We start from the raw sequence: 26,632 nt of genomic DNA on the forward strand, positions 1-26,632 counted from the left end.
TTATGAAGCAAAATCCCCTTTGACTCTAATTATCAAGCTAGATAGATACAAGCACGTCTCAACTACCTGCACTCCGTCTCTCTCACTTCTTCAAATCCACCCCACGAATTGTCATATATCATAAAAATGCCACTGCCAACACACGCACAAGGCTTCTTCTAAGCGCGGTAGGTGTTGTAGTAGGTGAACATGCGCGTCTTCTGATTGGGCGTGAACTGCGTGTAGCAGGTGCTAGGGCAGAGTTAGCGACTGAGCAGTAGGGCTATGGTCAGGGGTGGAAACCCACTCGTAGGAATAGTCCATGTAGTTGTGGATGGGGTCGACACTGCGCAAGTTAGCCGAGTTCGGTACCGTGTGCTTGGGGGTGGAAGGGAGGAAAGGGGGCATACCCAGCTTGCGAGGGGCACGAATCACGGCCAGTCGGGCAGCCACTCGAGGCGCTGGCCTGCGCGGGGGTGTCGGCAATGTAGTCGCCGCTGCCCGTGCAACCACCCTGGAAGGTGTGGTAAAGACCGAACCTGTGGTTGATCACCGTTAGTCAGCTTTCTTCTCTCTGCCAGAGAAAATTCACGGGTGCTTACCAATGGCCAATCTCGTGGGTGGCGGTGTGTCCCAGGTTGTAGTTGGCAAGCGAGCCGCCAGGGACAGTCGTGTAGAGAATAGTGCAGCCGTCCAGGTAGTAGTTGTTGGATCCGGTCGTGACGGTGGTGCTGTGTCCGTCGGTCAGCACCAGATCACCTTCCAAGAAACAGCGAGGAGTCTTACGGGAAGTAGCAATATCCGAGGTTGGAGCCCATATCCTTGAGGAAATACAGGTTGAGCGTCTTGTAGGTGCCCTTGCGGAGCGCCTTCTTCATGGTGAGCTCATAGCCGTTGCCGTCGCTCGCCCAGTTGGAGTTGACAGTCCAGTCGGTGCCCTTGAGCACAAAGGCAATGTCGTGGGGAGCATAGGCCGTGTTCAGGGTGGAGATCTGGCTGTTGACGGACGCTTGCTGTATGTTTGGTAAGCCCCTGAGACTGTCTCCCGGTCAGTATTGGAGAAACTCACAGTCAGGTATCCGCCGCTCAGGGATGTCGACGAGGCCACAACATGGACGTAGACATCAATGTTGATGGTGGCACGGGCAGTGAGGTTGCCCTGGGCCTCCTCGTGGGCCGCGAGGATAGACGCGAGCCTGAACTCGGACTCGGTCGGCTCCCGCGTGCCGCAGCTGAAGGCCGTGAGCGCCGGCCTGGCTTCGACGGCGACAGCTGCGAGGGCTGGGGCGGCCAGCAGAGCCGACAGAGCAAGGTTCTGGAACCACATGTTGGGCAGGTCGCACAGATCAATCGACAAAGACGGGTGAGATAGATGAAGATGCAATCTATTTGCTGCACCACAGGCTGAGGGATTCCAGGAGATCGACGTGTCTGATTCCACGGCAACAAAGGACGACGGTACAGGGCCCCTTTTATGCTATAACCAAGCTGATATCACCCAGTCTGCCACGTCGGCGTCCCGACAGTTTCTGGAAGGTCCATCATCACCTCCTCTAGGTCTCTCGGGCAAAGTGACGTCCTGAGCAATGATGTGATGCTATGGGTTACACCAAGGCCAGGCCTCAGCTTCCTTCCCGATCCGCTGCTAGGCCGGCCGGTTGTGGCTCTAGCTGCGGGATAGACCGCGGGTAGATGTGAAGACGAGGCAGGTCTTTGTTGGGGGTAAAAGCTCTAGATGGAGATGCAAACAGACCTCATAGGCCGCCTAACCCTCGCCCCCCGTGGCATGGCCAGCCACATGCTCCTCGGAGTGTGCCCATACAACAACAGAATCTGCCTAAGGTCGGGGGCCTAGGCTCGACGTGGCATGCGTACCGAGTAGTTGTAGAGTCTAATGCGTGACATTGTGGTGGCAACTGGCAAAGGCTGGAGGCCAAGAGTGGAGTCTGGAGAGGCTCGCTTCCCGGTAGTTGGACTGGCTACGTGCTATCTGGACTAGTTCTCGACTAATAGTAGGTAGGGTAGCCCGGGAGTAGTTGGCTACACCGGGAGTAGTTGGCTACAGTGGCACGGCACTCGCATGCGACCTCCCCGTTCGGGCAGCTCCCAGGCCAGATAAGGAGCTGTGCGGCCGCGCTCCATTGCCAAGCGCGCGCCAAGAGCCGCCAAGAGCCGCCCAGCGGTTTTTAGGCAGGCGTTTGCCGGCTGTTGCGACCCTGGACGAGAGAGCATTGGCGATCTTGGGCCACCATGTCCGTGCTATCAGAAGCTGTTCAGCATGGTGCTGTTCAGCATAGTGCTGTTCAGCGTGGTGTGTGGGTTGGGGCGGCCGGCGCGGACTCTGCCCTCCAACTCGACGCCGCATTAGTGACGCAGTGGGGGTGATGACTGAATTGATTACAACGTCAAATTCACAATTAGTTGACGCACTTGTCAACAACCCGCGATGCAGGAACTGAACTCGAGGGGCCAAATGCCGATACACCCGATCTGAGGGATTTTCTTCTAGAAGACGTCCCGCCTTCCATACAGCTTGCATCACACGCCTGCTGCAGGGGCGGGATTGAGGGGAAGATAAAATTGAGGGGAAGATAAAGGGCAGATGGAGTGTTGCGAGAGTCGGCCAGGAACTGAAAAGGTTGGGGCGACCGCGGGTCGCTCCGCTCTCCAGATCGAGAACTAGTATGGGGTGCTTATTTACTAATTGTCCGGGGCCAGGGGCAAGTGCCGGGGATCGCAGAGATAACATTATGACACGGGGGTTTGACTACAAGCGGGATGCGAGACCCTGCCGGCGGACCAATCACGTCGCCAACCAGCCACAACCCAACTTCAGCAAAAGGATTCTCGGTCCTGTGTGAGTGGGAGTGGCAACTAACCAAACGCCACAGATGGTGGAGGCGAATGACAGAGAAATCAAATATGAGCCAATGATGCAAACCTGAGAGGAAAGAGAATGATGGACCATGGGCGTTATCTCACCAGGGTCTCAGAACCCTCCAGATCTGAACAGGACTTTCAGAGCTTGGCGTCAACTGACTCCCCACAAGCCGAGAGATGCCTCGGGACCTGCGCGGAGTGGGTGCGCCTAGCCTCCATCTCGCCTTGGCTTTATGCGGCACTGGTCTTGAACGAGAAGGAGTAACCGTTGGCGACATTAGAAAATAGTCTTGAAAGCAGGGCGCTAGCAGTAACGTAAGCGAAGCCCCCAAATTGGCTGTGAGAGACGAGGGGTAAGTCATTTCTTGGTTCTCAACTTTTCTCTCTTCCGCTTTCAACCACTCCAACCCTCAACGACAAACATATGGGTTCTCATCTTACTAACAACAACTCATTTGAGATGTCACGAGTTTCAGATGACATAGCAAGAATGACACTCACCTTGGAAGCCCCAGTCACTTACTCTAATCCCACCAAAATTATACCGAAAGATAGCACACGCCACACCCACGATGCCCGCTTATGCTCTTCTCGCTTGTCAAACCTCTCGGCATGTCTTCTCACTCACCATTTTAAGCCGTTGTTTTATCAAACTGTTTATTCGATCCAGATTTGGGCAGCGTCGTCCGCCACCGTGGTCGCAGACTGTCATGATTATTGACAGTTGACAACAGCCGTGGGCCTAATCTTGTCCCTGGCAGAGTAGCTCTCCGCAGGAACCCGTCGCTCGGTTGTCTGCATTTTGCGTGTCCTGAACAGTTTTTGACAAAAGAAGCGATTTGGCATCCTTGTCTTGGCAGCTAAGGAATTGTTAAAACAGTCAGATACCGGTGCAGATTTGTTTAATCTATAGGCTCGCATAGACAGACTTCCGCATCCCCTCCCTTCTTTTTTCGGAGAATCATACATGAAGCTGGCCGTGATTGTACCTGTGGAACCTGGCCGGGGAGGCCACTGTCGTGCACGAAAGCCGGGCTTGCCATACGAAATCGTGTGCACCGAGTTTAATGATGCATTGCTTGGTCTCGTGTCGGTTCTCATTTTTTGCAAAATTTTGCTTTTGGTATGAAAGTCAACGTGTGAGACTCCACTTTGTTTATGGCCTAATCCCTAGACTCTAGTCCCTGAAGGACACAAAATTTGGCATGTTGGTGATTAAGTCAGCACGGCACCCGGCGTCCCGCTTCTCCGTCCACCGATGCGACTGGCCCCCAAAACAGCCCCTCACGATGACTTACGCCAGGGCCTGCCGCCAAATATCAGCTTCTTTTCTTTCCCTAACAACCACCCCCCCACCACACACATGCCCGCCATGTCTGGTTTGTTTCCCATACACGACCCGCGCGCGCTGCCACGTGCTGATAGCAACTGGGTGAAAGCAGAGCCAGTCCTCCGCCGGGCGTGCGACCGCTGCCACGCGCAGAAGCTGAGCTGCCAGCGCCATGACGACGGCCCCTGTGTGCGATGTGTCAGGGCAAGCGCAACATGCGCGTCGAGTCCTTCGATGCGAAATCGCCGCGGGAGGCCGCTGGCGCGCCAGTTAAATTCCGCCCTGGCCGTTCCTCGCCCCGATTCAGGTATCGGCAGTTCCCATGCTACCCCGTCGGAGGCTCCTGCAACTTCAAGTGAGGCAGCGGACAACCTGCACCAGGCAATGCATGATATGCCGGATGCATCCAGTGAGAGACACAGCTACCAATTCTTTGATGGCGTCGAAACGACAAGCTGGATCGACGGGGCAACCCGCCAAGGCCATGGTAACACTTCAGGCTCTTTCATCGGACTTGGCCATGAACCTAGCTCCCATGCGTCTGACTCTTCCAGCATCAACTGGGTGAGCGCTTTCTCTACTGCCGACTTTCGACAATCATCGATACAACGAGCCGCATCTGCAATGGGCGGGGACAATGTCTGCATCTTCCAGCGACTTGTTGCCGAGACACCCATGACCACCCCAGCCAACAGAGGGGACGACGACATGCTCCAAAGTCACGAGCATCAATCCGCAAGTGGTTCGGTGCGCAGCGTCGACAGTTCTCACACCTCAGGCACCTTCACTGGTTATGCCTCTCCGGCAGTTCCAACAAGTCAAGGACAGGAGCAGTCCCCTGGCAAGGCCGACGGCGAATGGCTGCAAAAGCTTGCCGAGATAAACATCAAGCTCTTCAACCACGCCAACCAGAACCCCAACCAAGACTTACCCCTGAACAAGGGCTCCGACAACAGCGGCCAGCCAGCCACCATCAACGAGTTCGACAGGACAATCGTGCTGTCAGTGCACTTCCTCAAGGCGCTGCGCAAGCTGCACGGGACGAGCAGCCGCGACCTGCCTATGCACACGGCGGCAGCGACACCGCCGGCCCTCGACGCGGGCACGGCGCTGATCATCTACTCGTGCTACATCCGCGTGACGGAGCTCTTCATTGACCGGCTGCGCGCGATACAGGGTGCTTTCAGCGCGGCCACGGCAGCGGCTTCGCAGAGTAATCGCAGCGCTGTTCCGCCTCTGTGTCTCCCCACCATCACGGCCATGACGTGCTCGCTCGACGACTTCCCCGTCCTGCAGCTACGCATGGCGCTCGAGCTGGTCGAGGAGACGCTGGATGTCATGGGCGCGCTGCTGGTGGGCATCATGTGTAGCAGTGGCGGCGGCCAGGCGGATATTCCAGGGTGTGTAGTCCCACAGAGTCTTGTCCACGACGTGTCGCAGCAGTCGCTGCTTGCTCGCGAGGAGACGGCGTATGGGATTATTAGGGAGATCAGGCAAGAGTTGAAAGCGAGCCGGCGGCGCGCCATGATGTGACGACGGATAGTTTTGACGTCACAGGTGTGTTCAGAAGTCACCTGGTTCAAACGAAAGATTTGGGTCGGCAAGTTCGAAGTGTGGCAGATTGTGCTGCACGAGTTGATATTGAAAATACCGCAAGTTATATTGTCACAAAAAGTTGCACCAGCACCGAAAAATCGTCTTCAACTTCCATCATTCTCGACAAGTCGTTTTGCGCAACCTTTTTTTGGCACAGGATTGAAGACACCAGAGGGTGTAACAAAAGTATGGCTTTTGTTCTGATTAAACGTTCTGGTCCAACCCGGGTGTCATCCCTCGACGGCAGTGGCATTCGAACATCTGCAGCCCTGCTCCTACTTGGCCTCAGCCTCTAGACCCGATAGTGGCGTCGCAATGCCCACCTCCTTGTCATCCTGGCTCTTCTGCGCACCCTCGAGCTGGTAATCGGACACAAGCGTCTCCTTTAGCGGGATCTCGGGCTCGGCAAAGACGAGCAGCAGCGCGAGCACCGAAAAGGCCAGACACACGATCCACACCAGCCTGAGCGTCTCGCGGTACGCATCGACCACCTGGCTCTGCACGGGCTCAGGCAGCGACGAGATGAAAGCGCTTGAGACGCGGGCATATGCGTCGCCCGACCCGATCAGCGCGCGCACCCTCGGGTCAGACACACGAGCCTGCACCTCGGCTGCCATCCGCGAGTTGAACACGGCCGCCGGGATTGTGATGCCCCAGATGGCCCCGAACGAGCGATAAAAGTTCCACGTCGACGTCGCCGCCGCCACGCGCGACTGCGGGTGTGCCGCCTGGATTGCTGGCACCATGGCCGACAGCAGGACGCCGCCGAGCCCGCACACGATCTGATACAGCACCACCTTGGCCAGCGACGAGCCTCTTCCAAAGTCAATGTAAAGTCCCGTCGCCAGCGCCGTGGAGGCGAACCCGAAGAAATGGATCGGCTTGTACCGGCCAGACCGCGACAGCCAGCCACCGCCGATGATGGCCGCGGGGATGCCCATGAGGATGGTCGGTAACAGTAGAGCACCAGACCTGGCTGGACTCGCCAGAAGCACGGCCTGGAAGTAAAGCGGCAAGAAATAGGTGCGCCAGTAGATGAGCATGGACTGGAGGAAGCTCAGCACCAGCCCGACGGCGCTGGCGCGGCTCGCCCACATGTACGGCGCAATGGCCGGCACCGGCGCACACCATGGCGACATCTCATACACGTGAAACCCGAGAAACCCGGCAAATCCCACGACGAGCGGCACGATAACCCGCCAGGAGCTCCACGGGTACCGCACGTCGGCCCACGACAGCGCGGTCAACACGGCCACGACCGACGCGCCCAGCAGCAAATTGCCCAGCCAGTCGATGCTGCGCATGCGCTCGCGGAACGTCGCGCGCCTGACATAGGCGACCTTCAAGAACAGAAACTGCATGACGAGCGTGACGGCGCCGACAGGCAGGTTGAGCCAGAACACCCAGCGCCAGTCGTGGGCGACGATGACGCCGCCGACGGGCGGGCCCAGCGTGGTGCCGACGCCGAACACGGCGAACACGACGCCCATGTGCTTGGGGCGCTCGCGCGCCGGCACCAGGTCGCCAACGATGATCTGCGTCATGGACGTGATGCCCGCCGCGCCGAGCCCCTGCACCAGCCGCCCTGCGATCATAGCCCCTGTTGAGTGTGCGCCGCCGCTGATCCCGCTGCCGAGCGTGAAAACGGCCACGCCGAATATGGTCGGCCAGCGCCGGCCGAAGACGTCGGCGAATTGGCCGTAGAGGGGGAGGAAGATTGTTCTGGGGTGGCGCGTCAGCGAATTGTTGTGACTATTGTGATTGCTAGGTCTTGCGCCTTTCATTTGATCACAATTGGCGCTGGATAATGAAATGGGGGGTGCAACTTACGCTGTTAGGAGGTAACCGTTGAGGAACCAGACGTAGTTGTCGCCCGAATTGAGTGCGGCGGCAATCTCGGGTAGCGCTGTCGACGTCACGGTCGACTCGAGTGCTATGAGCAGAGTGGCCACGCACAGCGGTGGGAACACCATCCAAAACTTCCAGCCCTTGGCCGCTGGCTGGTCGACCTGTGGCACAAGGGGAGGCTTGGTCTCTGTCAATGTGGCAGTACCGGCCACGCCATCTGAATCTGCGGCTTGGTCTTCTCGAGGACCGGTTGGTACTGGATTTGTAGTGGTGCTCTGGGTCTGGGTCTGGACGGACATCGTGGCCCCTTTCTCGAGTTCGATTGTTCGACTAATAGGTTAATTAGGGAAGTGACAGGGGAAGTGACCAAGCACAACGAGACGGCGAGAGGAGGGAGGGAGAGGGAGAGCAGGAAGACTGCCAATGATCAAGGGAGAACAAGCGCAGACAGAGACGAGGAAGAAGAACCACAGCGCCGTCAACAGGAACTGGGAAATGCCCAGGGCTCATTTTCCTTCTTATTGATATCGAGGATTGCAGCGCATCGGCCAACGGAGCGCGTTCCTGCCGGCCTGGCGGTTCAAAGCCCCGACACGAATACCAAGAAACCCTTGCCAGGCCTCGGAATTCGGCGATGGAATATGGGCAAATAAGCAGACCGCAGAGCACAAACCGGAGATATGGGGCCCGTGCGTGAGGCTCGCGCCAAGGAGAGACCTTAGCCTCTCGCTAACGCCTTTGTGTAGAGAACGACACCATCGGCTGTTAGTGCACATCCTTGCTTCGGCGATGAACATCAAGCAGCCAGGCTCCCAACGCCGAGCCGAGGCCTCTCCCGCTCCAACACCGACTTTTGTCGTCGTCCAATCACGACACCTCCCGTCGCCGAACCGCCGCGGCGAATGCATTTTGCGTTATGGCCTGCGACCCCGCCCCGGATATTCAGTTGGACGAGTCGCTTCAGAAGCCCCAGTCCCATTGCGAACTGGCGAATGGCTCGCGTGTTGGCGAGACGCGGCTAGTTTCTTCAAGTTGAACCCGTTAGCTGCTGGATACCATCTCAAAGACTAGATCACGCTGACGAAGGCTAAATTCTGTGGTTGGAAAACGTGCAAAATGTCAATGATTGTGGTGCGTGCATCACCTACGTTTTGTGTTCCGGTCCCAACGTGTGTATAATGTCGCAACTTGGTGCCAGCGAAATGTCAGCTTGATCTAGTCAAGGATCACAATGGAAGAGCCAAAGCTAGTCGAGAGTTTAGGCGGAGAGAGGTCATGGAGCTTGCGTGAGGGAAGTGGGGTGGGCATCGCACTTCCGTGGAGAGAGACCAGGGAGACAGCCACGTCGTTCAGTTCCTGATTTCCAACTTTTCGCTTTCCAGGTGTTTCTTCGCTCTTCACCAAATCGAGAATCTCGTTCCACGATAATCCAGCCGACACCCCCATTTTCGAATTGCAACTGGCTACCAATCGAGTCCGCTCGCCTTCTTTTCTTATTTTCCTAGCCACATCACGAACGAGCGTTTGGGAGCTAGTTTTGCACGCCCAATTCTTCGAGATGGCGAGTCTCGGAAAAAATCGACCTTTCTGCAAGGGAGACCTGTGCAGGACAGTGATCAGTCGAGTAATTTCCCCGCAGCTTCACGAGAAGGCGCAGTGTAGTTTCAACGAGACCATCCCCCTCGGCCGATAGCCAAGCAATATGGCAGGGCTATGGATCTACCAGGCCTACATTGTATGTTTCTTTGACTGCTCTTGTCAGCTCATCACTTGGATCTTCCTCTCGGTTCTTGCTTGTTCTCGCCATATTCGAGATTTCCTAGCCAAAATGCTAACTCACGTCGACATGCAGACCTCTCAGACAGTTTACCCTATCATTTCGAACCCTCCCAGGCTCAAACCAGTTGGGATCTCGACCTTTGCCTCCTCGCACACGCCAGTTTGTCCGGTCTCGTACTCTGAGCCGTTCCACAGAGCAACCAACACCTGCTACATCACAGATCTGTCACACCGATCCACGTCGTGCACTCTAGAAATGAATACACATTGACGGCAGGTGGTGTCCAAAGATGCCAGGAACCTGAAAAAATCGAGGAAGAGGGACGAACACCACCGAACCCCAGATCCCCCAGGCTAGCTCGGGATTTTTAGTGAGGGGAGTCGCTGCACGAAGCTACGTCACCGCGCATTCTCGTCACCGCCCTGGGACGGCGTTAAACCTACCTCGCACAAGCTGATGGCGTTAGAGTGAGCATGGCCTGTGACGGTCGGTTTTCTGGCTGTTGCATCTGGCCGAACTGGCGGCTCTAAACTCAGTGACCGGTGTGACGCTCTTGCTCCCTAGCAGTGCGTAGGTAGAGGGCCGAACTAAGGACGTTAAATTTCGTTGCCTGTGGCAGTCGGTTTTCCGGCTGTTACATTTATAACATGGCCGAACTGGCGGCCCTAAACTCAGCATGACGCGCTTGCTTAGTAGTGCGTATTGAGAGAGCCGAAATGAAGGCGTTAAACTTAGCATTGCCTGTGACAGCCGGTTTTCCGAAATGTTACATCCATTAGATGGCGGAACTGGCGGCCCGAAATTCAGCATGGCTGGTTTCCTCTGGAAGTCGGGATCTACAGGATTGTGTTTACGGCGTTGGGCTCAGTATGGTCGGCTCACCAATGGTCTCCTGAGCCTCTGCCACGGTATGGCCGATATTGACAAGATTAAGACGGGACAGAATGAAGATTAGGAACTCAGCGTTGGTGACTACGGAAATGTACCTAGACCTAAGGTACCTAATATCGCGTATGAAGGGGAAGAGTACGGAACCCCCCGCCAGTCCATTCCAACCGCCTTCAGCTCAGTGAATTACTTGGGAATTTTCGCTTTCTCTTCGCTTTCGACAATTGCGCGGTCTAAACAGCTTATGCAGTCTCCGACCATCTGTTGTGACGCTAGAATGCGGTCTTCAGCGTCAAAGGTAAGCTCCTCGCGTTCCTTCCAGTATCGACAAATAGACATCAAGGATTCGCCTTGCTTGGAAAATATCCCGTGCATTTTAGCATTGAAGCCAGGTAGAGCTGCCATCGCGGGGACAAGTTCCGAAAGCTCAGAAAATTTGTCCGCATCAGTGGTGCATCTCGCTTCTATGTTGGTGTAAAATTCCTCGGCACTAAGTTAACTAACCCAGATTTGGCCAGGCCCTACATTTGGCCCATGCGCAAGCCACCATGCACTTACACCAAGGGTGATTGACCGATTTTTCTTCATCACACCGCAACTTCCTCAAAACAAGACCAAATTCTTCCATTTCTTGGTTAATCGAGAGCTCAATCAATCCTCTATTTACCATGCCTGAATACGACGAATTGGAGAGGCTGACCGCGATGAAGTTTGTGCGAGACGGCAGCAGTGTGCGTCAGGCGGCAGCAAAATATTGTGTGCCGAGGAGTACACTTCGGCACCGGCTGGCCGGCACAAAAGCCCGTTGCATTGCGTTTGAACACATTCAGACTCTAGATAAGCCTGTGGAAGAGCGTTTGACCGAGTGGATCGTCATGCAGGGTGCCCTCGGCCTGCCTCCTACGCATGCGCAGGTTAGGGAATTCGCCCGCCGGCTGGCCCGGGAGCTCGGGAAGCCTGACGAGATCGGGGTGAAGTGGGTGCGGCATTTCATGACCCGGAACCCGACCATTAGGACCCAGAGAGCACAGCGGATCGACTCGGTGCGCCTCAACGGAGCTACGAAGGCAGCCGTGACGGCCTGGTTCGAATACCTGGCCCTCCCGGTTATTCGGGGCATCAAGCCCGAGCACCATTAGAATAAAGATGAGACAGGCATTCTTGAAGGCCAGGGTTCCAACGGCCAGGTCATAGGAAGCTCAGAAAACAAGGTGTTGATGAAGGAACAACCCGGATCTCGCAGCTGGACTACCTTCGTGGAATGTATCTCTGCAACTGGCCAGTCCCTACCTCCTGCGGTCATTATGAAAGGAAAGACCGTTCAACAACAACACTACCCAGAAAATCTCAAATCCTTCGTTGGTTGGCACTTCACAAGCCAGGAAAAAGGCTGGATTGACGATGCAAGGGCATTGGAATGGCTTCAGAAGGTCTTCATTCCTAGGACCCGGCCAGCCAACGGAGAAAAACGACTACTTATTATTGACGGCCACGGCAGTCATACCACCGATGATTATATGTGGTCATGCTTCCAAAACAACATCTACCTTCTTTATTTACCTCCACACGCTTCTCATGTTCTTCAACCTCTCGATTTGACTGTCTTCTCAGTCCTGAAGAGGGCATACAGGAAGGAGCTCAATAGCAGGCCGACGTTATCGCACAGCACGGTTCTAGGGCGCCGGCTTATGTTGCTTTGTTATTTAAAAGCCCGGAAAACCGCATTTCAGCCCAGCAACTGCAAGGTAGGTTGGCATGCCGCCGGGTTGTGGCCTGTCAACAAGCAAAAGCCCCTGCGAAGCAAGTTGTTGCTAGAAAACAGGAACCAAGGCACCACAAATACAGCTTCACAGGCCCTGGAGGAAGCCAGGTCATTAGCTTACCTGCAGCAACAGGTATATGATAAATACGGCGTCTAGAAGACTCCTCAAAAGGTCACGGAGCTCACGGTCTCCCTGGCGAAATTGAACATACATTCGGCGGCTCGCCGCACTCGCCGTACGCTATTCAGGAAGATCGAAAAGGCATTCAACATCAAGGACTTCGAATTGGCTAAGCTACGACGTGAGAATGAAGCTCTCAAGGCCGAAATTGAGAACAAGAAAGGCAGCAAGAAGAAGAAGGTCCAATTGAGCCCGAATTCCAAGTTTGCTACGATTGAGGACATTCGCAAGGCACAGAGGGCAGCTGGGCGCGATATTGACAGTTCAGACAAACCAGAGGGCTCGGAAGATGAAGAAGAAGACGAAAGTTGCATTGTAATTAGTTGATTTGACCTTTTTCTATAGCTTCAAATGTCATGCGTTGCGTTGTGTAAGTGCGGGCGGCGCCCGGGCCAAAAGTGGGGCCTGGCCAAATCTGGGTAAGCTAACTTAGTAATCTTGTTGTTGAGATGTTCTAGCCAGGAATTGATCTCTTGACAAACCGTCTTTATATTTTGGAGGATGTTCAACCTTTCGGTTAGAGATTCCTTTATCGAATCTTTGGACCTTTTCAAGTCCAGGGCCGCTTGTTTGTGACCTTTAGCACAGCGCATCAGACGCCCTGCAATGCGGCGGAGATCTCTTGCATAAGCCTCCATCTCACGCGCACCATGCGTGATGTCGTTGATCCGCGGTATCATTTCGGCCGTCTTCATGGTTTGTGGTACTGCGCTCCCCGGCCTCGAGAAGTCAGAGTCAAGATCGGGCATTTCGGGTAGGTTTTGCTCGCGATTTGCCTCCTCTAGTGTCGGTTCGAGAGAAGCAAGAGCGTCTTCGAAATATATCGCTACATTCTCGCGTTTATGAGACAATGAACGGAGCCACCGTTTGACGGTCGTTGGAAAGACGGCGCTTTCCAGACTAGAGCCGCAAACAAGGCGGATTGCCGTAACTACGGCATACAACCCGCCGTTGTTTTCGATGTCTTGATCCTGGGTGCAAGCGAGTTGTTCTACAGCCCAGACACTCCATACATCTTCAGTCTCGTTTCCTGGCAAGGACTGTTTGATGAACGATTCAATGATCTTCTTGACTTCCCGTAGGTGTGTATTAGAAGCTTTCGAATCCATGACGAATACTTTCCGAGCCTTAATATCTACCTTTGCCACAACCCATTGCTCTTTCTTTCTATTTGCTCTTCCAATTCCAATCGGGACAACGATCGGGAGAATGAAGTTGTTGATCTCCGTCAAGTGAGACTTGAAAAGGTCTGCCAGGCCTGACCGATCACCTTCTTGAGTTGAAATCAAAGCGGGATTGATTGTAGCGGACTCGGGCACATGGGATAGGAGCCACTGCAGAATTGTATTTATGGTATAGCCAGCGGCCTCGCCATTGGGGACATGTAGATGTAGGTCTTTGATCGAATTGTCTATTAGTGCGACTCGGCCTGCTGTCTTTGCCTTCTTGTTCAAATGGTTGCCTGCTAGGTGATCTTGTGGTGAATTCCAAGAATTGTCCGGGGTGAGGCAAGGCATCGGAGGAGGTGAGACAGAGCAGCGCGAACGCTTCCGAGACGAAGTGTCTGTGGCTTTGGTGTCTCTGGTGTCGATAGCCAATTTCTCGTGATTGGGGTCTATAACTCGGCCGTCTCGAAAGCCAGGGAGGAGAATGCTATCATGCTCCTTGTTCCAAGCTTGGGTCACTGGCAGCCACAGTGGCAGGTCCAGTGAATATAGGATCCTGGACAGTGTCTTCGAATTCATGTTTGAGCTTGGAGGGTTCTGATGCTGAAGCGGAACTGCCAGCTGAAATGAAAAGCAATTAGAGATATTCTAGTGAATAGCCAGCGCGTAAAAGGAGAACTTACTCTCAGACAGCGATGTCGCTTTAACGAAGTCGCAATCCTTGAAAACATGGAGAGCATCTGATCGTGCGAATACAAGATGTGCGTGATTCGCGTGCTTCTCGCCAACCATAGAAAGGCGGCCCGTGTAAACCTCCAACAGGTTTTTATAAACAGTTTGGAGGGACGAGTGAACGTCGTTGTTATCATCATTGGCGTTCTTCAGCCAACTTGTCAGCGACATGGCGGCAGAGGGGGACGTCAAAATGATTGAGCCGAAGTAGAGGCAAAGAATGGCCCAGGAAGGCAAGCCCAAAATTTCAGTGATTTTCTTGAGCTTGAGCTCTTAGGCCGTGTTTTCGCCTAGGAACCCCTTGAATTCGGCGTGCAGTGTAGCGCGGATGTCATTGGCTGACCACTTGTTGTTGACCCAGCTGGGAAATTTTTCATTTTCCCCCAGTTTTGGGGCCTTGGATTCGAATTCCTTTACCACGATCCACCATAATGCCTTGGTAACTCTCTCGTCGACAGGGCCAGGCCTTTTGAAGTGGTTGGAAAAGTTGCGAGCAGCTTTCAAAAGCGATTTGTCTTCTGCGGGGTCTAGGCCGAGTGTGTCGACTTCGGGGGAAGCCATTCCGGATAGTTACTTCGCTTTGACAAAGCGAGGACCGAAAATGTGGCAAATTCCACGTGTCAAACCGGGTAGAGTAGAGAAATAATGCCCGCGACTTGTAGACGCTAGAAGATGGAAGAAGAATTGGTGCTTGCGATTGGGATTGGGATTCGAGGCGGGGTGAGGTGCGCGACGAAAGCAGAGAGGAAGGCGGCACTCACACCGAAGAAGATTTTGGGTTTTATTGTAGAGAAGAAGTGCAAGGAAAGTGGTCCTGTCCCTAAAAGGTACGAGAACATGCAAGGTGTGGGGCAGGGCCTAGGGGGGTGAGGAAGGAACAAAGTCGTGGCCGTGATGATTCTAGTACGAGGGTTTTGGTTGCTGGGATGCCATTAATTACGTGAAATCATGTCCTAATTAATCACAGTCCTACCGGTAAAATTACTGCGCTTGGCAGGAAGGAGCGACGTCTACCCACTGAGCTCCGTAAAAAGTAAGACTCGATCCCCGACTTCCGCTGGAAGTTGTCGTCGGATTCAATCAAACGTGGCTCTGGGTTAGAGGCACCGCCGTGACCTGGAATTGCTCCATCAAGTCATCTGCCTCGTGTACGTCCCATTTCTGGGGCTGGGCTGTGATACCTTGCAAATACAGCATGCCGTCGGCTTGTTTGGCGGCACAACAGACCAGAGAAATAATTCCCGGACCGCCAGATTTGACAAATACATGCAGCTTGATGTCTAGGTTGCTACAGGAAGTCCTTGGCTGCCTTTGTGGTGTCTTCGTCTTTAGAGTCAAGCTCACCAATTTTGGACCTAGTCTTGGCGGCGGACAAGCGTCGCAGGTTTGGCAAATGGCGGGCTGGCTCTTGCTTCACGGTCTGGTGCAGTGAAGGCGACAGATTGCCCCGTGGTCGCGCACTGTGCAGTCTGCTGCGGTAAACAGTAGATGAGCTCGGACGGAGGCAGGTCTTACGTTGGATGGAGACCGTGGTCCATGTTTAACTTGACCAAAGCACCCGCCCCCACTAGTCCTGTGCGCTTGAGGGGTCTCTACGCTCATTCTACATTCTACACCGGTTTATTCTTGTGGGTGTTGCACTTTCATGCTTCTGCACTCCCGTTAATGCCCGCCAAAGAAAGACCGAACCAAAGGCAGAATCACGTTAATTACCCTGCTAATCAAGTCCTTTGACATCTCGGGAGGTACTACCTCCTTCCTAAATCTTCATCAACAAAATCAAGCGATCTACCAAGGAACCGTGTTGCCCTGCCAGTCGAGAAAGGCCCCAGGCATGTCGGGCGCCATCCTCTCGATAATGTCCACCGTTCCCGGGCAAGACTCGACAATATTAGTGTCTCCTGATAGACGTGTCTTAATGAACCCTGGCTCGAATGCCAAGGTGCTGACGGGGATGCCGCCTCGCTTGAAGTCGATGGCCAGTGTCTTGACCTGTTGGTTGGCCGCGGACTTTGCCATGCGATAGCCGATGACGTTTCCCGAGGGGTTAGGGACGGCGACGTTGTTAGCAAGGGTATTAATGTCAACCCTAGATATGGAATGTGTCTCACAGCCAATGCTCCCCGAGTCGGATGTGATGTAGATGATTCTCCCTGTGCCGTTTTTGTGCATTCCACTTTTGAGGCTGAACTCCGATACCTGTATAGACACTCGGAGATCAGCGGTTTGGTGGAAGATGGCAACAGCTAGCCAGAAACTACATTGCAGACCGCCAGAGTTTACCAAGACATCGAGCTTAATGTCTTCCTGCAGCAAATCTTGCGCTGCCTTCTTGACGGTGTCCTCGTCTTAGTAGTCGACCTTGATTATTCTAGACCTAGTCTCTTTGAGCTTTTCCCTAGTCCTCAATTAGCGGCCGTAACTTGAGTCGCGATATATTGACCTGCATGTAGACGGTCGTCTTCTTACGCCTCCGCCGCTCGGTCGAGAGTGGGGGGAAAGGTCCACTCCAACCGTTACTCTAACCGTTACTCGTAAGCTTACTGATGTACCACCCCTCCGTGGTCCCTCGGGGGCTCTGCTAGTGTCATCCTCTGCTAGTGTCATCGGCAGCACACCCCGCGAGTCCGTCGAGGTTCGCATGATTGTGATTTCATGATGGCGACTGTTGCATCTTCCGTGTGCACCCTCGGCTTGTTAGTATACCCCTTCGCGAGGTCTAGGTTCCGTGCTGGTAACAAGTCGAGATTCCTCGGCAAAGTCCTTCTTCCACGCTCCAAATTCCGGCGTAGATCTTGAAGCTCTTGATGAAACCTCGGCTAACACCCTGCTGCAATAGTTAACCTATATCTGCGGCTCGAAGGAGGACACGAAGAGCTCTATGATATTGGTCCGCAGGCTAGACTGCCTACGCATTGCCATTCTCCATGCCGCAGGCCGCGGTGAAGAAATCGACTGGCTTGCTAAAATGCACTCGGGGTCTTGAGCTGCGACAATTCTGTGACTAGGCACCCAAGGTACCTAATTACTGAAACGAATTTGCATTGCTGACTGTAATTTTGCAGGATGATGTTCGACACGGCGCTGCGCTACTTCCCCGCCGGCGGCAAGTACTTCCAGGGCGAGCGGGCGCGCACACTATTCCTGAAGTCGCTGTTCCTCGCGCAGGCCGGAGAGCCGGATGAGGCGGCTGCTGCTGTGCACGAGACTGACGCGCTGTACCGCGAGCTAAGGCCGGAGAGGGCGAAGGGGAAAAAAGAGACGGGGTGGCCAGGTTGCGGGGCGCCAGTGTCTTGAAATTGGGCTCAGAATACCATTTTCAAACCACGGCAAGTACAACCGGGGTAGCCCAAAAAATGGCCTCTCGCTGAGCCCGGCTCAGTCTGGCTCGGCTTAAGGCGGCAAATGCTCAGCTCCGAAGGAGGAAATGGAAACTCTTGTTGTCGGTTTTGGGGTCATGTAATGGATGTTACAAATCGGCGGTCTCCATCGGTGTAATAATTAGTTAGGTATCTACCTAGAGAAACTGCCACGTAACCACCGGGAGAGAAAGCCTACGGGAAGGCAGTCTCTAGCATCCCTCTTTCTTCCAAAAACACTTCGGCCTTGATCTGTTCGCTGCAAGCCTCCAGTCCTGCATCGCCCTTTGGCGAGACCCATCACAATCACGGAACGCCACTTCTAATAATCTGTAAGCTGCCTGTCGGAAATACCAAAAGAGCAAGAAAGACCTAGACGCTTACCCTACACCAGTCACAGCTATCTTGTTGCAAGCACCGTTGGGGCCCCATATGTCATCGGGTGGTCCCATGGACGGGCGATCGGCATCCCAGTTGTGGTTGCAATTCCCGTAAGCAATTATGGCATTCCAGGTGCCGTCATCGCTGAACTTCTGGCCAGATATGCCGCTCTTGGCGCCATTGCAGCAGTGCACGATAACATCGTCGAGGCGAGGGACGACGTCATTGGCACACGAGAGGGTGATGTCGTGGTTGTTGTCATTGCAGACCTAGGTACGTTGCCCCCTCACTATTAGCTGCCAGGTCGTCACCTAATTATGCCTTTGTGGGGCTGGTCAAGAGCATGTATGGTATGGAAACCCCGCCCACGAAGTGAAAGAAAAAAGAGCGCGAAGAGAAGAAACATACGTAGACTCCACTTGTGTTGATGCAAGAATGCCGCCGACATGTCTGGGCGGGCGTGAAGCAGGTGCCGACGTTGTTCTTCAACCAGGATATATTATCGTCTGTGTCCTGCGTGTTCGCCGTGTTGAAGATTCCGCAGAAGAGGCCTGTTTGGTGTCAGCAGTCAGCTACGCCTTCTCCGCGGAAAGACGCACCTGCGGAGTTGTCGGTTGTGTTGGTTCTCAGCGAGAGTGGCTTTAGGGATGGCGTGGCCACAGGCCCGGCGGTAATGCAGCTGCCAAAAGCAAGAAGGCCCAGAAGGACCCGAAGAAACAGTGCGTTCATTGTATGCTGCTATCGGTAGCCGTTCGTTGTCTAGATATCAGATGGTTGAAAAGACAGCGGATTGGAAGGCTGGGACTGTGAGATGCGGAATGGAGCAGAGCAGCATGGGAGGACTTCTAAATATATGGCCGCACAAGGCTAGCCGCGCGGCCTCGTTTGTAGAAAGCTATCACTTGTCTTTGCATGTGAAATGCGGCCATTTCCTAGCAATCCATGCTCTAATTTCCCCTATCTACGGGTTCTTCTTGTTTGTTTGCCACCCCACTAGCGGGGGATATCTCGTCGTTCGTTGGCTCGCTACGGGATCGCGCAACCCGCCGACATTTCATCCTCAATCCTGCTAATTCAGTATTAGAAATTAGCAGTCTCCGTCCGTGATGATAGTCCAATTTGACACAATTTTGGGCGCCAAGCCACGATGTCAATATTTGGGCTAGTTCAACGAGCTGGTCGACTGGCGGTGTAAGCTCAGGGGTCCCGAACAGGCTCCCAAAGAGTCTAAAAGGCCGACTTCGCCGCTACCTCTGTTCAAGATTCTATTCCACCTTTCATTTAAACCCCGATGGATCCTGATTTCTGTATCACGTTACGCAGAAACATTAGCACAGGCCGAAAGAGTCGGGATAAAGGAGACAAGAAGAGAATCTCTAGCATCTTTATTTCTTCCAAAATGATCTAGTTACGCTTCACCCGTTTGTTCCAAGCCGCCAGCCCCCCCATCGTTCTGCCGTTCAGCAAGCTATGCACGAGAGCTGACCTCACGTCCCCCCCATTGGGTAGCCCGTGGGCTGTAAACACGACCCGTGAATCCGTTCCTCCTCGGACCATAGAACGGCCCCTCAACATCATTGACCAAATTATGAACCGCAAGGGCCGTTGGGGCCCCATTTATCGTCGGGCAGCCCCGGAGACGGGCGGTCGGCGTCCCAGTTGTGGTTGCAGTTAGCATATGCAAGGTCCATGCAGTAGGTAGTGTTGTCGCCACCTGTCTTTCCCGAGATGCCCTCAGTGATTTTGCAGCATTTAAAATACATCTCCACGCCGAGGCGGACTATATGAAAGCATGTGATCGACAAGTCGTGATCGTCGTCATTGCATAGCTAGTGTCACATCTCCGTGTCAATTTTTGAGTTTTTCGGGGAGGCCCCCACACGGAGAGACAGGAAAATAATAGAAACAAATAAAAAAATCGTATATAAACACCACTTGTATTGATGCAGGAGTATCTCCGACGGGTCTGGGCGGGCGTGATGCACATCTATTGGCGAGCGGCCATGCCGTTCAACATCCATTGAAGATTTTCTTCCGTGTCGGAGAAGTCGGCCGTATTGAAAGCTCGGCATTGCATGACTAGTCGTTGTCAGGCTCAACTAGCCGTGGCTGCTTGTTATTCTGGGAAAACGTACTGCTCATACGCTTTTCCAAAGAGCCGTAGGTCGCGTCGTGGACGCCGATATCGCTTTCCAAGAGTGGCTTTAGCGACGTAAAGGGCTCAGCAATGATGCAGCCGCCGAGAGCGAGAAGACCAAAAAGGACCCGAATAAATAGATTGTTCATTGCGATGGCGGTATTTTTTTGAAGCTAGATGGCGAGGAGAGGGTGGGTTGAGAGACTGTGAGATGCAATAAAATCGATCTACCGGACCGTTAAATTGATGGCCGCTGAAGGCCAGCCGAGCGATACAGATCGTAGAGAGCCATGGCCGACTCCATGGCCACCACTCGATTGCCTGTCGGAGATGGCCGCAAACAAACGATCCTGGGACTGCTTCAGAGACTTTAGAAACCCAGGGGAACAGAGGCAAACAAAGAACGCGACACACATCGTCAGTGTCAAACAAGCTGGTACAGGCTGGAAAGAAAATACCGAGAACAGAGCCCAGTATGTCCCACTGCACGCCGAAACGTTTCGAATTCACCGCTTCCAACCCGCTATTACAAGAGACAGGGGCATAGACGGAACCAGGAACGCGATGACGGTGGATAGTGGTTCATCGGATTCTGTAGCCACATTTATGGTTTCCATGCCCTAACTATCTAAGAATCCAGACACGAAAACACTTGCAGCAACTCAGCAGCAGAGACACGCGCCGTTGGGGCCCCAGATATCGTCCGGCGGGCCCATGGAAGGCCGATCAGCGTCCCAGTCGTGGTTGCAGTCCGCGAAAGCAATGATCACGTTCCTGCCTCATACATTAGAGATGTAATTATCCGTTTGTATATCTTTCATCAATCAAGTATAAACTTACCACGTGCCGTCATCGCTAAACTGCTGGCCCGAGATGCCGCTGTGGGCGGCAGTACAGCACTGCACGGCGGGTGTGTCGGCGAGACCTGGCGCTTCCACGCCGCAGTCGATGGTGAGGTCCTGGTCGCGGTCGTTGCACACCTGACAGACAGTCATGTTAGCAATCACCGCCGGCACCCGGTTAGACGTGGACCGGCATTGGGAAGAAAGGGGTATTTAACACTTACGTATACGCCGCTGGTGTTGATGCATGAGAACCGCCGACAGGTCCGCGCCGGGGTAGTGCACTTGCCGAGGTTGTTGCGCATCCAGTAGAGGTTCTCCATGATATTGTGCTTGTCGGCCGTGTTGAAGACGCCGCAGAAGAGGCCTGGTCAACAACGCCAATTAGCTCCTTTTGTCAATAGCCTCGACAGTCAACCTGGAATACGTACCTCCCGAGCGCTTTTCGAGGACGTCGTTGGTCGCGATTTCGTTTCGCGAGCTAGAGCTAGAGCTGGCGACGGCGACGGCGACGGCGACGGCGACGGCGCAGCTGCCAAACACGAAAAGATCCAGCAGGACTCTGGCGAGCCGCGCGTTCATCATCTTGAACGGCGTTGTTGGCGATGGTTCCTACGACGAGAAACGACGGTGGACTGCTAGGTTGCGAGAGGCGAAAATGGAGCCGAGCCGCAAAGGCCGTGAATTAAGGTCTGCGGCCAAGTGACACAACTCGACAAGAGTGACACGGCCGAGAAAAAAAAGATCAGACGAAATCCGAGGCTGGCACGTGTTTTCTCGCAGCACAACAGACGAAGCCTGCAGAGGCAGGCGTGACCAAGTAAACACGGCTGTCTTGTCTCGCGTGCAACAATCGGCACTATTCGGCGGACACTATTCGGCGGATGAAGAAGCGGGCCAACGTGTTTGCAACCTGAAGTGCGTATTTTGTGTAGCAGTTATCCCTTTGTCGGCGCAATAAAATCATAACGGTTCGTAAGTTCCAGATCCAATTCCAACCCCCAGAATCCAAAACTCCGAGTTCAGACCAAACACAACACACGGGCAAAAAGCACCACCATCACCGTCGGTTATCCCAAATCATCCCGAATATCCGCCCCGTTCCGCACCCCATGACACTCACCACTTGGCAAGGGAATGGCGGTCAGTCAAGGCAACAGAAGCCGGTTTTTTTTTTTTTGCAGCCATCAGCCAAACCCAATCCATTTCCCGTTCAAACCGTCCCTTTTGCACACTATTACCAAAGCCCACAATGCTAAACCGGACACATACACGGCGCAACATACCTGCCTCCTACATGCCCAGCTGGCCCATCCCCAGCCGAGCGGTCTTTGCCTTTTTCGGCCCAATATAGCTCCACTTGAAGACCTTGTGGAAGATGAACAGCCTCATTTTGATTGACACGGATGGGTCAAAGATCTTGTCCTCGTAATGGAGAGGCTGCTGCTCGACGACGTCGACCTGGCCGTTATGGACGTAAGCGATGCTGTTGCTGTCCGTGTGGAGTGGCGACCTAATTTCCCAAATAGTGGTGGTCTCGGGGGCGGCAAAGTCGAGCCCGCCGTGGACGAGGTGGAGGCGGCGGCAGCGGAAGTAGATGGCGGCGTTGACGGCGATGACGGCCTCTTTGGGGCTGATGGGGCCGACGTCGATGCCCAACACGCCGACGGGGAACGGCGGCTGCGGCGGCGGGCACGGGCTGCACTTGATCAACCAGGGCGCGAGAGGGACTCGAAGCAGATGATGTCGCGGCGGCGGCAGTAGGGCACCTGGACGGTGCGGCGCGCGCCGGGCAGCAGCAGCGACATCGTGTCGGGCGACGCCCGGCGCATCTCCATGTTGGCCTCGATGCAGGCCAGCGACACGTTCAAGGCGGCGCGCAGGGTCCGCGTCAGCGCAGGCGTAGCAGTGATGACTGGCAGTGTGTGGATGGCGTTGCGGGGTGCCGGGGTCGGGGCACCGCCGTCGACCTCGGTTTGAGTGTGGAGGTTGATGCGCAACACCCGCGGCTCGACAGCCTGCGCCCAGATGTTGCAGCGGATCTCGGCAGGGAAGTGGCCGAAGATGGGGAACGACGGCTCGTCCCGTAGCAGGTGCGGCCGCCCTGATACTGGGGCGGGTCTCGTCAGTGGCGAGCGGGAGCGCACCACTGGCGTGTCTGCGGCAATGTGTTCGGGCGCCATCGTTGCGGAGAATGAGATTGCCAAGCTCGGCCAATTAAAGCGGAGGTCGAGACTCTGAAAAGCCGGATTGTGAGCAGTCCCAGAGGCGCTAGCAGCTGCGAGAAAACCTGAGGCCGAGAATCAATGTCGCAGACTTGGAAGGCACGAAGGGTTGAGAGTAGCTGCGAGGAAAGCAGGGCCCCTGGATAGGTCCTCGCAGGGTCCCGGGATAGGAGAGAGGAATGAATAGAGTTTGAGTCTAACACTTCCTAGGAACGAACTTGTCCAGGAATTGGCTGCTCGGCGCTTGCCTTGCCGACCTTGAAGCCGCCGCTAGAGCCGCTGGCGTCCCAGGCGACTCCGAATCTCAGACTACAGGGCACGAGGAAGTGCGCCACGACAGGGGTATTACCATGACCCGTCCCACTAGCTAGAAATCTTACGGCTGTTGTCTTGCGCTAGAGCTGACCCTACCAAGCTCCTTGTCACCGCGCCTATTATCAGCGGCGCAGCGTGGGATGACAAGCATCCTATCCTCACAGACGAGCGCGGAGTCGGTGATACAGACGATGAAGACGATGAAGACGATGAAGACGATGGCGGAGGCGATAAAGACGATGGCGGATGCGACGGTGAGGGCGACGATAAAGAAGGCGACAAAGGCGCAGCTGACCGATTTGAGGGCCAATCACCCCGATTCACAAGACAGGTACTATCTACGCGTCGGCAAGCCTGACGAATAGGAGATAGTTCTAATCCTGGAAGCCACGGGTTCAGGCGCTTGTCACAGGACGGACCTATACACTGGGAACATTTTCCAGGGCAAGTGGCCGGGAGAACCCCAGGAGGTGACGTTGGTTTAGAAGGTAAGCCCCGGCTCATATATCTTGTTCAATTCCTTGTTTCAAAGTCAAGTTTCCCTGCTCCGTATTTCGCACATGCGCACGACACGCTAAAGTACAAACCAAAGCTCTTTTAACAGCTCCGGGACCGGGCTAGATGGCGATAGACCACAACTACATACCCTGCACCACGCAACCTGATGGTAGCTGAACAGTTGCACCAGTCACTTTTTCACGCTACAAGTAGAGCCGCAGTCACCAGACAAGAAGCTGAACACTAAAAAACCGGGGTGCGCGAGGGGCAAGCAGGAGCAGAAAAGGCTCGGGTCACAGACGCGTCCACGGTGGCGAGGCATCCAGGCAACGCGTCAAGGAAGATGAGATGAAAAAGCCGCACCCACCAGCTGACAGTGCACGCCGGACAACTGACCATATAGGACGCGTTGCTGGCCATAGTTTCCAAGCTCGGAACAACGTGTGCAAAAAACAACGCTAGCGCAGCCAGCACACGCTTAGCGGGTCAAAACTCGCAAATTCTTCCGACTCGACACGCGGTTTAGCCTCCGAACCCATTGGTTTGATTCCAACCGAGACTTGAAAAATATCAATCCTTTTTTTCTTTTTTGCTTTTTGCCCTGATATTCACATTTCTCATATGCGCAGTAATTAGCATGCTCGGTGCCCTGCATTTTACGGATTTAATGAAAGCGACATGCGCGACGATCGAATACCGAGACCACCTACTCGCATCCTCGTGCGCACCGTGGAAGCGAACTGAAGCACGAACCACAGCCAACGAAAGTCCACTCCATTCACTGGCCAATGTGCTGTGAGAAATAACCTAATTTGGAGAATTGTGTTGGCAACCGATATCGATGGCTATGTAATTGAGAATTATATCCGCCTCCCCGAGTACAAAAACACAGACCACCACAGCTGCCATCCCTCACACATATCCTCAAAACTTGTCCAGAAACAGCTCACCATAGCCCGTCACGTTGTCGTAAGGCCTCAGCGTGTCGACGGTCAGCGCCTCGCCCACAAAAAACCCGCTGAGATCCCAGATGGTGCCCGGCTGCGGCACCGACGTGTCGGCGGCGATCAGCTCGTTCTGGATGCGCCTCGCACTCGCCAAGAACCGCTGCTGCACCTTGGCATACCCCGGCACCACGATCTTGCCGTCGCGCTTCTTCCACCGCCCGTCCACCAGCACGTGCTCGATGTCGCCCACGCTCGCGTGCAGAATAACCGCCGCCACCGGGTCGTTCCACCCCAGCAGCGCCGGCGACGTCTTGCCGTCCCACACGACGAGGTCCGCTTTCGCGCCCTTGGCAATAACGCCAATATCGTCGCGCCGCAGCGCCAGCCCGCCGTGACGTGTCGCCAGCAGGAACGCCTGCGCCGCGCTCATCGGGTTGTTCGGCGGCACCTGCCAGCGGCCCAGCACCTCGCTGTACAGGGTGCGGCGCACGCTCTGCAGCCACAGGCGCGCCTGCGTGAGGATGTCGCCGGAATACGTGAAGTGCGTGTCGACGCCCAGCGCGGCCTGGTCCAGCACCAGGTGGCTGTGCGGGTGCACGTGGCCGTAGTGCATCTCGGACTCGGGCGTCACGGATACGAACTGGTTGGTCGAGCGCAGCAGCGTCGCGTCCGCCGCTGTCAGGAACGACGCGTGCGAGAAGACGACCGGGATCGAAGTGTTGAGGATCCCTGCGGCCTGCAGGTCCTCGGGCGAGTTGTCGTTGCCCCACGGGCCTTGCAGCGAGTGTGTCGTCAGCACGGACGCGTTGAACTGCTGCGCGAGGGCCACCACGGCGGCCACCTCGGCCGTGTTCTTGTTGCCCGAGAAGGCGTCGTAGGCGATTCCGAGCGACGTCGGCGTGTTGGCAAAGGAGGCGTTGCGCGCGATATCGGCGAAGTTGGCCAGCTGCTCGGGAATGAGATAGTTGACGGCGGGGATGTTGTGGAACGCGTAGGCCCAGAAGACGCGCGCGCCCGAGTCGATGGACGCCCGCAGGCCGGCCTCGGCGGTCGCGTTGGACCACGTGTGGTGCGCGTGGTCGAGGATGGTGGTGACGCCGCCGTTGAGGGCCTCGTAGATGCCCGCCAGCTGGCCGACGTACACGTCGTCGGCCGTCAGCAGCCCCGCGACCGCGAACTCGCCGTAGCGGTAGAAGTACTCGAGCAGCGACGTGTTGCTGGCGAGCGTCTTGAAGGCCGTCTGCCAGCCGTGCTTGTGCGTGTCGACGAAGCCGGGCGTGATGATCTTGCCCGAGATGTCGACCACCTCGGTGTCGTTGCGCAGCTTGAAGGTCGGCGCGCCGGCCACGATGTTGGTGATGCGGTCGTCCGTCACCAGCACTGAGCCGTTGCGGATCACCTTCAGGCTCTCCGAGGTGCGGTCAAAGGCCACGATGGTGCCGCCCGAGAAGAGGATCGACGAGGCAGCGGCGATGCATGGCGCCGCCAGGATGGAGAGGTGTTTGAGATGCATCGTCGTGAACAGCTTCATGCACTCTTGCTAGACGATAAGGAGAAGACGAGAGCACAGAGCCTGTGTTACTACACAACGTGGAATGTTTGCAACGCCCCTTATAGATTATGAAACTGCTAACAATTACAATTTGAACCGGAAATATCAGTCTCATTCGTATGTGTTATCCGACTGACGGGCCGGAGAGTGGAGAGAACAGTATGAGCATGGCGTATGACGTCCTTTCCCGCGCGGCACATGGAATCAAGCAAGGCGTCATGTATGTGCGCGGCG

General features: G+C 55.0%; 8 protein-coding genes across 8 annotated transcripts; 1 reads left to right on the plus strand and 7 right to left on the minus strand.

Annotated features, from left to right (window-relative positions):
- Positions 1-158: 158 nt before the first annotated feature.
- On the minus strand, positions 159-1,306 carry B0T26DRAFT_737758 (metalloprotease MEP1-like protein; the record flags this gene model as incomplete). Its single annotated transcript, XM_060443498.1, has 6 exons — positions 159-231; positions 287-325; positions 390-518; positions 582-710; positions 766-992; positions 1,049-1,306. The coding sequence occupies 6 exons, from the start codon at positions 1,304-1,306 to the stop codon at positions 159-161; spliced, it is 855 nt and encodes a 284-aa protein (XP_060299756.1).
- A 2,925-nt stretch (positions 1,307-4,231) lies between these two features.
- B0T26DRAFT_747292 (uncharacterized protein) lies at positions 4,232-5,673 on the plus strand (the record flags this gene model as incomplete). The annotated part of the gene is made up of 2 exons (XM_060444831.1): positions 4,232-5,555; positions 5,630-5,673. 2 exons carry the CDS (start codon positions 4,232-4,234, stop codon positions 5,671-5,673), a joined length of 1,368 nt encoding a protein of 455 aa, XP_060299757.1.
- A 387-nt stretch (positions 5,674-6,060) lies between these two features.
- Positions 6,061-8,692, minus strand: B0T26DRAFT_737759 (major facilitator superfamily domain-containing protein; the record flags this gene model as incomplete). Its single annotated transcript, XM_060443499.1, has 4 exons — positions 6,061-6,077; positions 6,138-7,507; positions 7,616-7,773; positions 8,690-8,692. The coding sequence occupies 4 exons, from the start codon at positions 8,690-8,692 to the stop codon at positions 6,061-6,063; spliced, it is 1,548 nt and encodes a 515-aa protein (XP_060299758.1).
- A 7,238-nt stretch (positions 8,693-15,930) lies between these two features.
- On the minus strand, positions 15,931-16,314 carry B0T26DRAFT_747295 (uncharacterized protein; the record flags this gene model as incomplete). The annotated part of the gene is made up of 1 exon (XM_060444832.1): positions 15,931-16,314. One exon carries the CDS (start codon positions 16,312-16,314, stop codon positions 15,931-15,933), a length of 384 nt encoding a protein of 127 aa, XP_060299759.1.
- A 1,493-nt stretch (positions 16,315-17,807) lies between these two features.
- On the minus strand, positions 17,808-18,611 carry B0T26DRAFT_747297 (uncharacterized protein; the record flags this gene model as incomplete). Its single annotated transcript, XM_060444833.1, has 4 exons — positions 17,808-17,823; positions 17,886-18,151; positions 18,291-18,433; positions 18,482-18,611. 4 exons carry the CDS (start codon positions 18,609-18,611, stop codon positions 17,808-17,810), a joined length of 555 nt encoding a protein of 184 aa, XP_060299760.1.
- A 2,070-nt stretch (positions 18,612-20,681) lies between these two features.
- On the minus strand, positions 20,682-21,783 carry B0T26DRAFT_764278 (uncharacterized protein; the record flags this gene model as incomplete). The annotated part of the gene is made up of 4 exons (XM_060446440.1): positions 21,293-21,783; positions 21,086-21,228; positions 20,860-20,999; positions 20,682-20,793 (listed from the first exon to the last, which is right to left on the minus strand). The coding sequence occupies exons 1-4, from the start codon at positions 21,444-21,446 to the stop codon at positions 20,682-20,684; spliced, it is 549 nt and encodes a 182-aa protein (XP_060299761.1). The 5' UTR covers positions 21,447-21,783.
- On the minus strand, positions 21,714-23,837 carry B0T26DRAFT_764286 (uncharacterized protein; the record flags this gene model as incomplete). The annotated part of the gene is made up of 4 exons (XM_060446441.1): positions 21,714-22,560; positions 22,593-22,971; positions 23,498-23,691; positions 23,821-23,837. 4 exons carry the CDS (start codon positions 23,835-23,837, stop codon positions 22,155-22,157), a joined length of 996 nt encoding a protein of 331 aa, XP_060299762.1. The 3' UTR covers positions 21,714-22,154.
- A 986-nt stretch (positions 23,838-24,823) lies between these two features.
- Positions 24,824-26,359, minus strand: B0T26DRAFT_737764 (amidohydrolase family protein; the record flags this gene model as incomplete). Its single annotated transcript, XM_060443501.1, has 2 exons — positions 24,824-24,917; positions 24,954-26,359. 2 exons carry the CDS (start codon positions 26,357-26,359, stop codon positions 24,824-24,826), a joined length of 1,500 nt encoding a protein of 499 aa, XP_060299763.1.
- Positions 26,360-26,632: the final 273 nt, after the last annotated feature.

The sequence above is a fragment of the Lasiosphaeria miniovina genome (assembly GCF_030549165.1).
Source record: "Lasiosphaeria miniovina strain SMH2392-1A chromosome Unknown B0T26scaffold_2, whole genome shotgun sequence".
In the NCBI taxonomy this organism is placed as follows: Eukaryota; Fungi; Ascomycota; class Sordariomycetes; order Sordariales; family Lasiosphaeriaceae; genus Lasiosphaeria; species Lasiosphaeria miniovina.